This window comes from Cannabis sativa, chromosome 5 (assembly GCF_029168945.1).
Source record: "Cannabis sativa cultivar Pink pepper isolate KNU-18-1 chromosome 5, ASM2916894v1, whole genome shotgun sequence".
Lineage (NCBI taxonomy): Eukaryota > Viridiplantae > Streptophyta > Magnoliopsida > Rosales > Cannabaceae > Cannabis > Cannabis sativa.
In genome coordinates, this window is record NC_083605.1 from 6,327,935 (window position 1) to 6,340,145 (window position 12,211).

The 12,211-nt window shown below is 38.6% G+C and overlaps 1 protein-coding gene across 1 annotated transcript; it reads right to left on the reverse strand.

Annotated features, from left to right (window-relative positions):
• Nucleotides 1-6,706: 6,706 nt before the first annotated feature.
• LOC115697606 (uncharacterized) lies at nucleotides 6,707-7,792 on the reverse strand. The gene is made up of 3 exons (XM_061116168.1): nucleotides 7,661-7,792; nucleotides 7,356-7,574; nucleotides 6,707-7,277 (listed from the first exon to the last, which is right to left on the reverse strand). Exons 1-3 carry the CDS (start codon nucleotides 7,790-7,792, stop codon nucleotides 6,990-6,992), a joined length of 639 nt encoding a protein of 212 aa, XP_060972151.1. The 3' UTR covers nucleotides 6,707-6,989.
• Between the last annotated feature and the right edge of the window lie 4,419 nt (nucleotides 7,793-12,211).

Consider the following 12,211-nt stretch of genomic DNA (forward strand, 5'->3'; position numbering starts at 1 on the left):
GACTTCAGACGGCTCCTTGACTCTTTTAACCTCTCCCCACTTGACCCGTCTGGTCCCTTGCTCACGTGGAACAATAATGTCGCTTCCCCAAGAAACATCCAAGAGCGATTAGACTGGGGCATCATTAATAACCCTTGGACCGATAATTTTCCTGATGCCACCCTTGCTCATTTGGGTTTCTACGGTGCTGATCATCGAGCTCTTGAACTTGTCACTTCCAACCCCTCAGGTACCCGTCCCAACAATAATAGCAAACGGTTTCACTTTGAGAATGTTTGGCTAAAGGACCCAAATTGGAATCTTGTCTTGGACCAGTCATGGACTAGCCACCCAAGCCAAAATGAGCCCATTCTCAATTTAGTAGCTACCCAGACTTCTTGTGCTCAACAACTCAATAACTGGAACCACAAAAAGGATTTTAATTTTAAAAAGCACATCAGCAAGCTCGAGAAGGACCTGGAGATTGCCCGTTCTGCTCCCATTTGGGATGACAACACTATCCGGAAAATTAAAGAGCTCCAATCTAGGCTAGACTCTCTTCTATACAAAGAAGAGACTTATTGGAAGCAGCGTGCGAGGACCCAATGGTTAGCTCAGGGAGACAAGAACACTAAATTATTCCACCGCTACGCCTCCCACAGAAAGAAAATAAACAAAATCCAAAAGCTCCACTTGGCCAACGGCGGTATCGTCTCTGATGAGGAGAGCATAACCCGTGAAATGGAATCCCATTTTCACCAACTTTTCACATCAACGAATCCCTCGGCGGAAGATGTGAATAAGGCCTTGGAAGGAGTTACGTGCTCTCTCTCCGAGTTGGATAAATCTTTCCTGGCTGAGGATTTTTCTCTCGAGGAAATTGAAAAAGCCTTTTTTCAACTTCCCTCGGATAAAGCCCCCAGTCCTGATGGTTTTAACTCTAATTTCTACAAAGCTAACTGGTCCTCTGTCAAGAATGATGTTCTCAAAGCTGCGGCCAACTTTCTCAATGAAAACGGGGACATTGCTCCTCTCAATACAACCCTCATCACTCTTATCCCCAAAGTCAAACAGCCAACCTCCCTTTCCGAGTATCGGCCGATCAGCCTTTGCAATACCATCTACAAAGTTATCTCTAAGACTATTGCAAATCGGCTAAAGCTCGTTCTCAACAATTTGATTTCTCCCAACCAAAGCACTTTCCTCCCTGATAGACTCATTTCGGACAACATAATTATTGCCCAGGAAGTAGCACATTCCATCAAACTCAAGACTAGGGGCAAAAAAGGTTGGATGGCGGTCAAGCTTGATATGGCCAAAGCTTTTGATAGAGTGGAATGGACCTTCATTGATGCTATCCTTCGGAAATTCCAATTCCCTACCCGGTTTGCCCATCTGGTGTTCTCCTGCATCTCCACGGCTACATTCAAATTCAATCTTAACGGTAGGGTTTTAGGCAATGTCTCTCCGTCTAGAGGAATTCGCCAGGGCGATCCTCTCTCTCCTTATCTCTTTCTCCTCTGTGCGGAAGGTTTCTCCTCTCTTCTGCGCCAGAAAGAAAGAGATAAGTCCCTTCCAGGTATAAAAGTGGCCAGGAGAGCCCCCGCCATATCCCACTTGCTCTTTGCAGATGACAGCTTTCTCTTCTGTCAAGCGTCTATTAATTCTTGCAATGTCATCAAAGAGGTTCTCGAGGTGTACGAAAGGGCCACTGGGCAAAAAGTTAACTTCCAAAAATCCTCTTTGTACTTTTCTCCTAATGTGGAGCTGCGGGACCAAACCTTGATCTCTGATTTCATGAGGAATCCTGTTCGTCCCTCTTTTGAGAAATATCTGGGCCTTCCACAACACATTGGCCGAACGAAGAAACAACTGTTCCATTATCTTCATGACAGAGTCTGGGGCCATCTTCATAATTGGCGAAACAAAGTCTTTTCAAAAGGGGGCAAAGAGACTCTCCTTAAATCGGTCATCCAAGCCATCCCTACTTACAGCATGGCCTGTTTCCGTCTCCCGGTGGCTACTTGCCGCTCTCTCGAATCCACCATGGCAAATTTCTGGTGGGGCTCTAGTGACAATAATCGCCCCAAAACCCACTGGCAAAGCTGGAAAAAACTCTGCAATTCCAAAAAGAATGGTGGGCTTGGTTTTTCGTTCTCTGGTCCATTTTAATCAGGCTATGCTGGCCAAGCAAGCCTAGCGCATTCTCAAGCAACCAAACTCAACGGTGTCCAAAATTTTATCAGCTCGATATTTCCCTCAGTCTTCTTTTCTTAGTAGTTCCACGGGGCATTCCCCTTCTTTTGTTTGGCGTAGCATTTTCTGGGGAAAAGAGTTGCTTCGCAAAGGTCTTATCTCAAAAATTGGCAATGGACAGAACACTTGCACTATTTCGGATCATTGGATTCCGGGTTTCCGTCAGGTTTCTCCTTTATCCCCTGTCCCGGAGAAGGTAGCTTCTTTCATCACCCCCTCTATGTCTTGGGATACAACTAAGATTCAGAGTTCCTACCCAGCCCACGTAGCTCAGACTATCCTTTCCATTCCCCTCCCCCTTACCCCATCCCAGGACGACCTTATTTGGGAACTCTCAAATTCTGGGATTTACACTGTTAGATCAGGTTATTACCTTAGTTTCTCTACTACTTCCCCTCCGGACATCCCTTCCTCCTCCTCTCCTTCGCCTTGGTGGAGAATCCTTTGGCATCTTTCTATCCCCGGCAAGGTGAAACACTTTGCTTTTCGAGCCACAAACTTGACCCTCCCTACTGCCCAAAATCTAGCCTTTAGGAAAATAATACAATCCCCGGGATGTAACCGTTGTGGAAACCAGGAAGAATCAGTGTCACACGCGTTGTTCTACTGTCAGAGTATCCGAAAAGTCTGGAAAGGTACGCAATTTTATCCTTATATTTTTTCGTGCTCTTCAGAGATTTTGTTTCATGATTTGGCTCATATGGTTCATACATCTTTTCCCAAGAAAGATGTAGAACTTTTTTTTGTGTATTGCTTGGTTTATTTGGTTTAACAGGAACAAAGCTCTCAAAGGTCTCTCTTGCGACCAGACCCATGCAATCATTAGTCTGGCTCAGAGCTTCTTGGCAGATTACAATGTGTCTTCATCAGTTCCAAACTTCATCGGTCGTCCTAATTCCGCTTCTGCCCCTTCAAATTGGATTCCCCCTGCCCACGGTCTTCTCAAACTCAATGTCGATGCAGCAGTTCCTAAGAATGGTGGAAAAGTGGGCTTTGGTGGAATTATCAGGTATAGTGAAGGTTTGGTAGTTGCCGCTCTAGCTTAGCCTTACTTTGGCGGAGGTCCGGTTGCCACCCTTGAAGCAAAGGCTCTCCTTTCCCTGCTTCGCTGGTGTATTGACGAACATTTTTTGGTTCAGGTCATCGAAACGGACTGCAAATCCATTACTGACGCCCTTCACCATCACAAGGAAGACCTTTCAGTTTTCGGTGATCTCATTTTGCAAATTAAGGAAACTTTGTCTCTCTTCCCGGCAGCTCGAATAGCTCACATCAAGCGTAATGCCAATTCCTTGGCCGATAAATTGGCGCACTGGGCTTCAGGGTTAGATGAAGTTGCTATTTGGATAGGCGATGACCCCTGCGATTTGATGGATTTCCTTTCCTTTTAGCGGGCTCCCTTTCTCTAAAAAAAAAAAAAAAATAAAAATAAAAATAAATGAAGCTATGAGTGTATATATATATCTATATATATATATATATTCAAAAGTACTGTAAATTTGAATTATATATATATATATATATCCAATTTATTATGTTTCACGTAATCAATAATATGTTCATGGTTTATTATTTTTTGAATATATATACAGTTTGCCAATTTGAGTTGTACTCGTCCATTTGTTTTTTTTTTTTTTTGCATATATATCATGACGTAGGCTTATGTATGATTTAAAAAATTTTGTTGTTTCATATATATATCTATACATTGTTTCATCATGTATGTTTCCCTCGGTAGAGCCAAGCTAGTAGAGTAGTACTGTTCTTCTTCTGGCGTCTTCCTCATCACTACAATCACTACAATTGCTACCACTACGTCAGTCCACGCCGAACCAACCCCGGTTTGCTTTTCGGCTGAAGATAATAATAATCACTACTACAAAAACACCCTTTAGAGGCGGTTTTTAAGCCCTTTAGGCGTCGGTTTTCGCAAAATTCGCTACCGACGCCTATCAGGGCGACGCTAAAGGGTTTATTTGAACCGACGCCATATATACCCCTATGGCGTCGGTTATTAGCTAGGAACCGACGCCATAGGGGTATATATGGCGTCGGTTCCTAGCCAATAACCGACGCCATATGTGGCGTAGGAACCGACGCCAAAACTCCTCAGATTTCAGTTTTTTTCATTTTTTTTTAATTTAATTATATTATTTTAATTTTATATTTATTAATTTATATATTATTTTATTTAATTTAAATTACATATTTATTTAAATTTTAAATTACATATTTATTTAATTTAATTATATATTAATTACATTTTAAATTAAATAGTAATTAAATTTGGGTAAAAACATAATTTGATTTCATAAAAATAATTAAATATTACACAAACATGTAAAATTAGTTAAAAATATTAATAAGTTAATAAATCTAATTACAAGTTAATCTATAAAAATTACATAATGAAGAAAAATTCTTCGACCTTTGAACCTCAATCGTCACCGTGAATCACCGCCATCAATTGTTCGATCCACTTTCGCTGTAGTGGTAAAATTTCTATTTTTGGATCGTATTGCTTCTTACCCCCAAACTGTTAAAAAAATTAAAAATTTATATTAGTTTATGTATATGTATATTATATATTTGTTATTATAAAATTTATATACTATGATCAATAATTAAAACTTACAAGTTTTTTGATCTTCTATGTAACGGTTGGGGTTGGCACGTGCGACGATGTCAGTCATATATTTCAAAACATAAAAACCGCATTCTTGGCTTTTAGGTTGTCTTGGACAGTTTGCTTGTGAAATTCCTTGCCACGGGCCAAGATACTGATGTGCGTCCCCTATATACATGAATGCCCTGTTTGGGAAAATTATATTAGCATTTCAATTCGTTAGTTAATTTAAATTCGTTACATAAGAAGTCATTAAATAATTACCTTCCGATCATTTGTTCTATTTCTTCGGAATTGGGCGGCCTTTTAGAGGGTTTAAATGGATAATTTTCTTTGGCGCAACCACCACTAGCGTCCAATGCATCCTAGAAAATTATATTGGAATATAAGTAAGATAGTATAAAAATAATTTGAAGACATAATATAGAAATGAACAATTAGCACTAAAGAATTTAATAAAGTTTACCCGATATTCCAAGGAATAAAGAACATTTGGTGGTTGCGTTCATTAATGATAACCAATTAGCCAATCGTCTTGCCGCATCGTCAAAAGATCGACTACGTTCTTCATCGCCGATCCCATGCACCTTGTGAGAAGCTCGGGTCGTAAAACTTGAAAATTTTTCTCGTACCGTTGATGCTCTCCCATATGTGCTCGCCAAAAAAAGTGTTAGTGCCTTATAATAATTTAACTATAATTTGATATAAGGTTAATTAGATTAAAGAAGAGTATACATCATTCCAAACGGCATTCCCCGGTTGCCGATGTAGTTACACGTAGCAACTCGTCGCAAATCCTCTCCGCATAAAATGATCCGGGTACGCGGTGCAATGAATCCTCTGGGACGTAAATTGTGATTATATCACGTTTATCTTTGAGCCTTAGGAATTCATGAATCATCCATTTCAGCGAATTAGGGATCAACGCCATCTTCTCTTCCGTGAACAACTCATCTTCCCGTGCACCACGGCTTTGTGGAGAAAGCATCGGAGCTTTCCCCTTTGACGCATCACGTCTTGAGGGCGGTTGAGCGAGTGGACCCTAAACAAAACAGAACATAATATATATATCAAATTTTATCTAATTTCTACCGAAATTTCGGCGGATAACGGTTGTAATTGAATGATCCCAAAAATTTTGAACATGGCCGTATAACGACAAATAACACATATATAACAAGTAGTTTGTTCATCCATCCCACCGTAGGACATATATTCGCAGAACCTACTTCACTACGGATGAATATTGAAGATATTCAAACTCCACTAATCATTAATAATTAATTTCAGTTGAGAAGTTACCTCGGTTGTTAAAATTAAGTGTTTAGGCCAAGGAAGGAACATCTGGTACACGTCCCTAACATATCTGAACTCTTCAAGTGGGACTGGGATTTCAGCGTCCTCTTGCAGGATTTCCGAAACCATGATCCGAGCATGTGAATCATCGTAATCCTGGCAGTGAACTTTGATCTCACCCACATGCTCGTACAAATACCCTCGGGCCACAATATTGTCGATGTTGTCAGAGCAGAGATGTACTTGCTGATTAAGGGCCGCATGGTCATCAAAATTGTATAGGATACCTTGGTCGTTGAGGGAAATGAACTCCTCAGCATAAATTTGTGGTTGTACCTCATCCTGAGGAGCGTATGGTTGTGGAACATACGCCTCACCAGCCACCTCTCCTTCTTCCTCTTGTTCGGCAGCGTTCCTCTGCTGCTTAAGGGATTGGACTTCGGCTTTTAATTGTTCAATCTCCTTCGCTTGCCGAGCCACAACATCGTACACTTCCCTTTTCTTCCCGCCGAACAGTTGAGATGCCACCGGTCGTGAACCTACAAATCATAAAATGCAAATTAGCAACGATTTCATTTGTGTAACTAAATAAATAACATTTGAAGTAATAGCATACCCAGCAGCCCTGACACGTCCAGGATGCTCTGGTGTCCCGAGCGCCTGCGTGAGGATATCGTTTTGGCCCTGGACCTGAATTTGTCCCTGACTAAGCTTCTCCTCTAATTGAGCCTAATGCACGCATATATTCAAGCAATTAGTATATGAATTATATACACTAACTCTAATTGAATTATATATTCAAGCAATTAGTATATGAATTAATATATACTTACTATCTTCTCGGCAATTTCCTTGTCGTAATCAGTGACAAGTTTTCTACTCTTGGTGCGAGATTTAATCCAAACACGGTGGCGGGGAGGATCTGCAACTTCGAGGTCCTTTTTCTACATAACGTTATAACAATGAAATGAGTACCAATTAAATTGTATAGCACATTATAGCACATTAAATTTTTAGTATTACTTACCACAGCTTCCCGTACGTTCACCATTCCACTCCGACTACTTCGATGTCTGGATTGAATTTTTGAGGAACGTTCACGTTGCACCTTACTCAATTCCTACAATGCCAAAAAAATACATTAGATACATGTACTTGTATTTAAGAGTTTATCTTAGTGTTAATATAATTAGCGTACCAGAAATTCAGGAGTTAGTCTACTTTCAACAAATTTGCACCAATCAGCAGCGTCGATCTCCGGGTGCTTTTCAGGGACTTGTGCCAGTCGTCCCAGATCATTCTCTTTCAACGCGGGCATTATGATGTCTTTTGTCATCCTATTCTTGAAGTCTTTCATTAACTTCCCAGCTAGGATGAGACAATCATGTTTGAAGGTGTCCGGCACAATGAACCCCGTCTATTTTGAAGGAAAACAAACACGGTTAGAGTCAACATTTGGAGTAATAGAAAAACAAATCAAAATTCTAACAAATAATAGCTTACCTGAATGTCTTTCCAAACTTTATTTTTCAGAGTCTGGTTGACTTCTTTCCAATTTTTATAAGCCAACCCTATTGTCTGCCGACATCTGACTCCCAGAGTGGATACGAGCTTCGCGTAGCTTTTTCCACGCATTGACCTTTATCATTAACTTCGAGGGCCACTCTTTTGCCCCGATCCATTAGTTTGGATATTTCATTCATTTGCGTCGGCCCTCGTGTAGGTATTGTGGTTGGACACTCATTTTCTCGCTCCCGAATCGTATCCCCGATTCTGAGTTCGCCATGTCTACACCATTAACAAACAAACTTCAAAGTTAGCTACATATATAACAAGTAGTGTATATGAAATATTAAAAGCATAAACAAATTGTTAAGTATTCAGGTTCATTCACAACCACAATATAAAGTAAGCTATATATCAAGTTACCAATTAGACACGTTTTCTTTTCTTTTTTTGTTTATGTTTGCCTGAATCACAATTGACCCATATTCCCTCATTGATATCGTTTCTAATGTATTCAGCGTCGTCTTCCTCAATGTTACGATCAATTCCCATGCGTTGCTCATGAATTGGTTGTCCAACAATGAAGTCATCGTAACATAAGTCAGCATTCTCCTCATCCTCTTCGCTCTAAGAACCTCCTCTCTCGGTGTCGATAAAACAATAGACCATTTATCATTAGCCGGATCAGAAATGTAAAAAACTTGAGCTGCTTGGCTAGCCATGATGAATGGATCATTCTTGCTTCCTCTCTTACTTAAATCAACCAAAGTAAAACCAAGCTCGTCAGTTTTTACTCCAACGTTGTTGTCAACCCAAGAACACTTAAAAAGTGGAATTCGGAACGCAAAATAATTGAGCTCCCATATTTCTTCAATGACCCCGTAATACGTCATAGTACCTAAAACAGGGTTTCTATCTTTTGCACTTGCAAAGTGCATAGTTTCTGCGACGATACGTATACCACTATTTTGAACCTCTCGAGCATCATCTCTTGACTTTGTATGAAAACGTTTACCCCTTACAATGTACGCTTCATGCTTTGCAACCGCAAAAGTTGGTCCAAGGGCAATACGACTCAACACATCAGATACTCCATGATTCGGTTCGTTCAACTTTGCTATAATGGTATTCCTTAACCACCCAATGAAAGTTTGACGATGTTGGTCTGCAACCCATTTTTGTTTATTTTTTTGATTTCTTGGAACCATTGATTGTAACAGCTCCATATGGTCACTGTAAAACAAGTAAGATAAATCAAGTTATTGTTCATCGTGACTTAAGTAATGTTAATCAAACAAAAGGTACTTACGTTATATATGGTTGAACCTCTGCGTTATTGTTCATCACGACTAATTGAGCTTGATCTAGTTCAAGCTTGGACACTGTCACCATTGTCCCTTTGCCCCTTAATCCTCTATCAACATCATCTGGGTCAGTTCTTGGTTTGCTAATTCCAATTGCCTCAACTCTGACCATGTAATCTGAACAAAATTCCACAGCCTCTTCATATATGTAGCACTAGACCATAGATGCTTCTAGTGAATAGTTGTTATGCATATAACTTTTAAGTGCCTTTATATTTCTTTCAAATGGAATACATTCATCTCACCCATACTGGCCCACACAACATCTTCTCTCATTAGATGAATCGTTAGATGTATCATGATGTCGAAAAAAGATGGCAGAATAATTTTTTGAGGTTGGATAATATTTTGACTACATGTTCATGTACTGCATCTAATTTATCTGTTTCTAAATCCTTCCCGCACACCTATTAAAGAAAATGCAAACATGTGTCAAACACTCTCGAACATTTTTTGGCAAGACCGATCTAATGGCAATTGGAAGTAGATGTTGCATTAACGCATGACAATCATGTGATTTCGGACCCATTAGTTTCAATTCGGTCTCATTCACCAAGTTTTTGATGTTAGACGAGTAACCATCGGGTACTTTCATATTTGCAAGTGATTTGCAAACCGTTTGTTTCTCTTTTTGGATAAAGTGAAACAAGCAGGAAGCAAATATAATCGTTCACCTTTCTTCTCGGGTGCCGTAGATTGTCGTATACCCATTTCAACGAGATCTAAACGACTATTTAGACCGTCCTTAGTTTTGCCGGGAATATCAAGTAAGGTACCAATAATACTCTCACACACATTTTTTTCAATATGCATGACATCCAAACAATGTCGAACTAGTAGACTTTTCCAATATGGAAGACGAAAGAAGATTGACTTTCTTTGAAAACAACCATTAGTTTTTTTATTTTTTTGCGTCTTTCCATACTTAAAATCTACAAGTTGAACTTGTTGGAGAATTTGTTCCCCAGACAGTGGCAAAGGAGCCATATCACCCTCTTCGCACCATCGAATGCTTTCTTCTTCCGTCTATCAGGATGATTTGCAGGCAAGTACCGTCTGTGACCCATATAACACATCTTGTGTCCATTTGCCAAGCGACGAGCCGATGTGTTAGTGCAACAAATTGGACAACCTTCGTAACCTTTTGTGCTTAAGCCTGATAAATTACTATAAGCAGGGAAATCACTGACAGTCCACAACAACACGGCCTTTCGCATTAAAAAATTCTTTTTAAAACCATCATAGACACGAACCCCGTTCTCATACAATTCTATTAAATCGTCAATCAATGGTTCCAAATATACATCGATATTATGTCCAGGTTGTTGCGGGCCTGATATCATTAAAGAAAGCATGTTAAATTTCCTCTTCATCACTAACCAAGGAGGAAGATTGTACATAACTAGGAAGACAGGCCATGAACTATGACGACTACTTAGAGATCTATGTGGATTTACTCCATCCGCGTACGTACCGAGACGAATGTGTCTTGGTTCGCATTTGAATTCGGTGGTTTATGTAGTTCACTTTTTTCCAAGCTTGGGAATCTGCAGGATGTCTAAGTTTTCCATCTTTCACTCTCTTGGTCTCATGCCAAATCAAATTTTCAGAATGTTCTGCACTACGATATAATCGTTTCAGTCGCGGAATCAAAGGCATGTACCACATCACTTTTTGGGGGATAAGTTTCCTATTCTCCTTACTCTTGTTTACTTTATGGCGGGATAAACCGCAAGTCCGGCAATAATTCATGTCTGCATATTCCTTACGATATAAAATGCAATCGTTCGGACATGCATGAATTTTTTCATACTTCAATCCTATAGAATTTAACGTTTTTTTCACTTCATAAGTAGATTCCGAAAGCGCTGGCAAATGGTAAGATATCTTTAAAAGCAGTTAAAAATTGAGTGAAACATTTATCGCTCACTCCATTTTCTGCTTTTATGTTGTAAAACTTTACCATTGTTGGTAATCTTAGTTTTTTACAACCATCGAACAGAGGTTTATCAGCATCACTAAGAAAATTATCGAATTTCTCAGGATCATTAAGAAATTCCTCCTGTGCTTCGTTAAGCAAGTCCAATGGATAATCATCAAAATCATTACCCTCGATATCATCTACCCCCCGCTTTCCTAATGGATATGGATCATTAGGTAAATGTTCGCCATGGTAATACCAATTAGTATAACTTCTATTGAAACCTCGTAAATACACATGGTCCTTAATCATTATAATATTCCCTTTAGATACATTACAACAATCTACACACGGACAATGAATACGATCGTGATTTGTAGAATTCTTTAAGGCAAACTCTAAAAATGCATCGAACCCTACTTGAAATCGCAGTGTGTCTCTCTCCTCACGCATCCATGATTTATCCATAACAAAAATCCTATCCAAAAAAATTCAGTATTTAGTAACTACTTATAGCTAGTTACTAATTACACAATGTAACTAACTAAGTTTCTCACAATTTATTCATATTAATTTATAAATTACTTAAATTCTCGTTTTAGATTAGTTCAAATTATTAGGTTGTTTTGTTGAATAGAATGTTATTAAAATGTTAAATATTTTTAATAAATAAAATTGAGGGGAAAATTTTTTGGTAAAGCAATAAAGGTATTAACTAATATTTTCCCCTTTTAATTAACTTTTGCTCTTTATTTTCTTTGAAAAATAAAAATCCACATTGAACCTCTCAAATGAAAGAAAAAAAAAAAAAAGAAGGATTTTATATGTTTATTTTGTTAATTTATTTAGTAACTAATTATATCTAGTTACTAATTACACAATGTAACTAACTAAGTCTCTCACACAATTTATTCATATTAATCTAAAAATTACTCAAATTTTCGTTTTACATTAGTTCATGTCATTAGGTTGTTTAGTTGATTATAATGTTGGTAAAATTAAAAAGTTTTCATAAATGTGAATATTATTATTTTTTATGTGACCTAACTTCTTATTACTATGTTATAATTAACTATATTATGAATGGTTTTAGTAAGATTTATCCTAATTCTACCGAAATTTCGGCAGCATAACGGCTGTAATTGGACGTTCCCAAAATTTTTACAAGTGCCTAAAATAACAAACAAAACAGATAAACAATACAAAATTAATCCACCCATCCGACCGCAGTACATGTATTCGCAGAACCTACTTCACTACGGA

Excerpts from the sequence above, each read along its gene's own strand:
- LOC115697606 (XM_061116168.1), bottom strand. The coding sequence starts at position 7,792 with ATGCGTGGAAAAAGCTACGCGAAGCTCGTATCCACTCTGGGAGTCAGA. Across the intron at positions 7,575-7,660 it reads AAGTTTGGAAAGACATTCAG|ACGGGGTTCATTGTGCCGGA; the intron begins GTAAGCTATTAT and ends CCTTCAAAATAG. Across the intron at positions 7,278-7,355 it reads GACTAACTCCTGAATTTCTG|GAATTGAGTAAGGTGCAACG; the intron begins GTACGCTAATTA and ends TTGGCATTGTAG.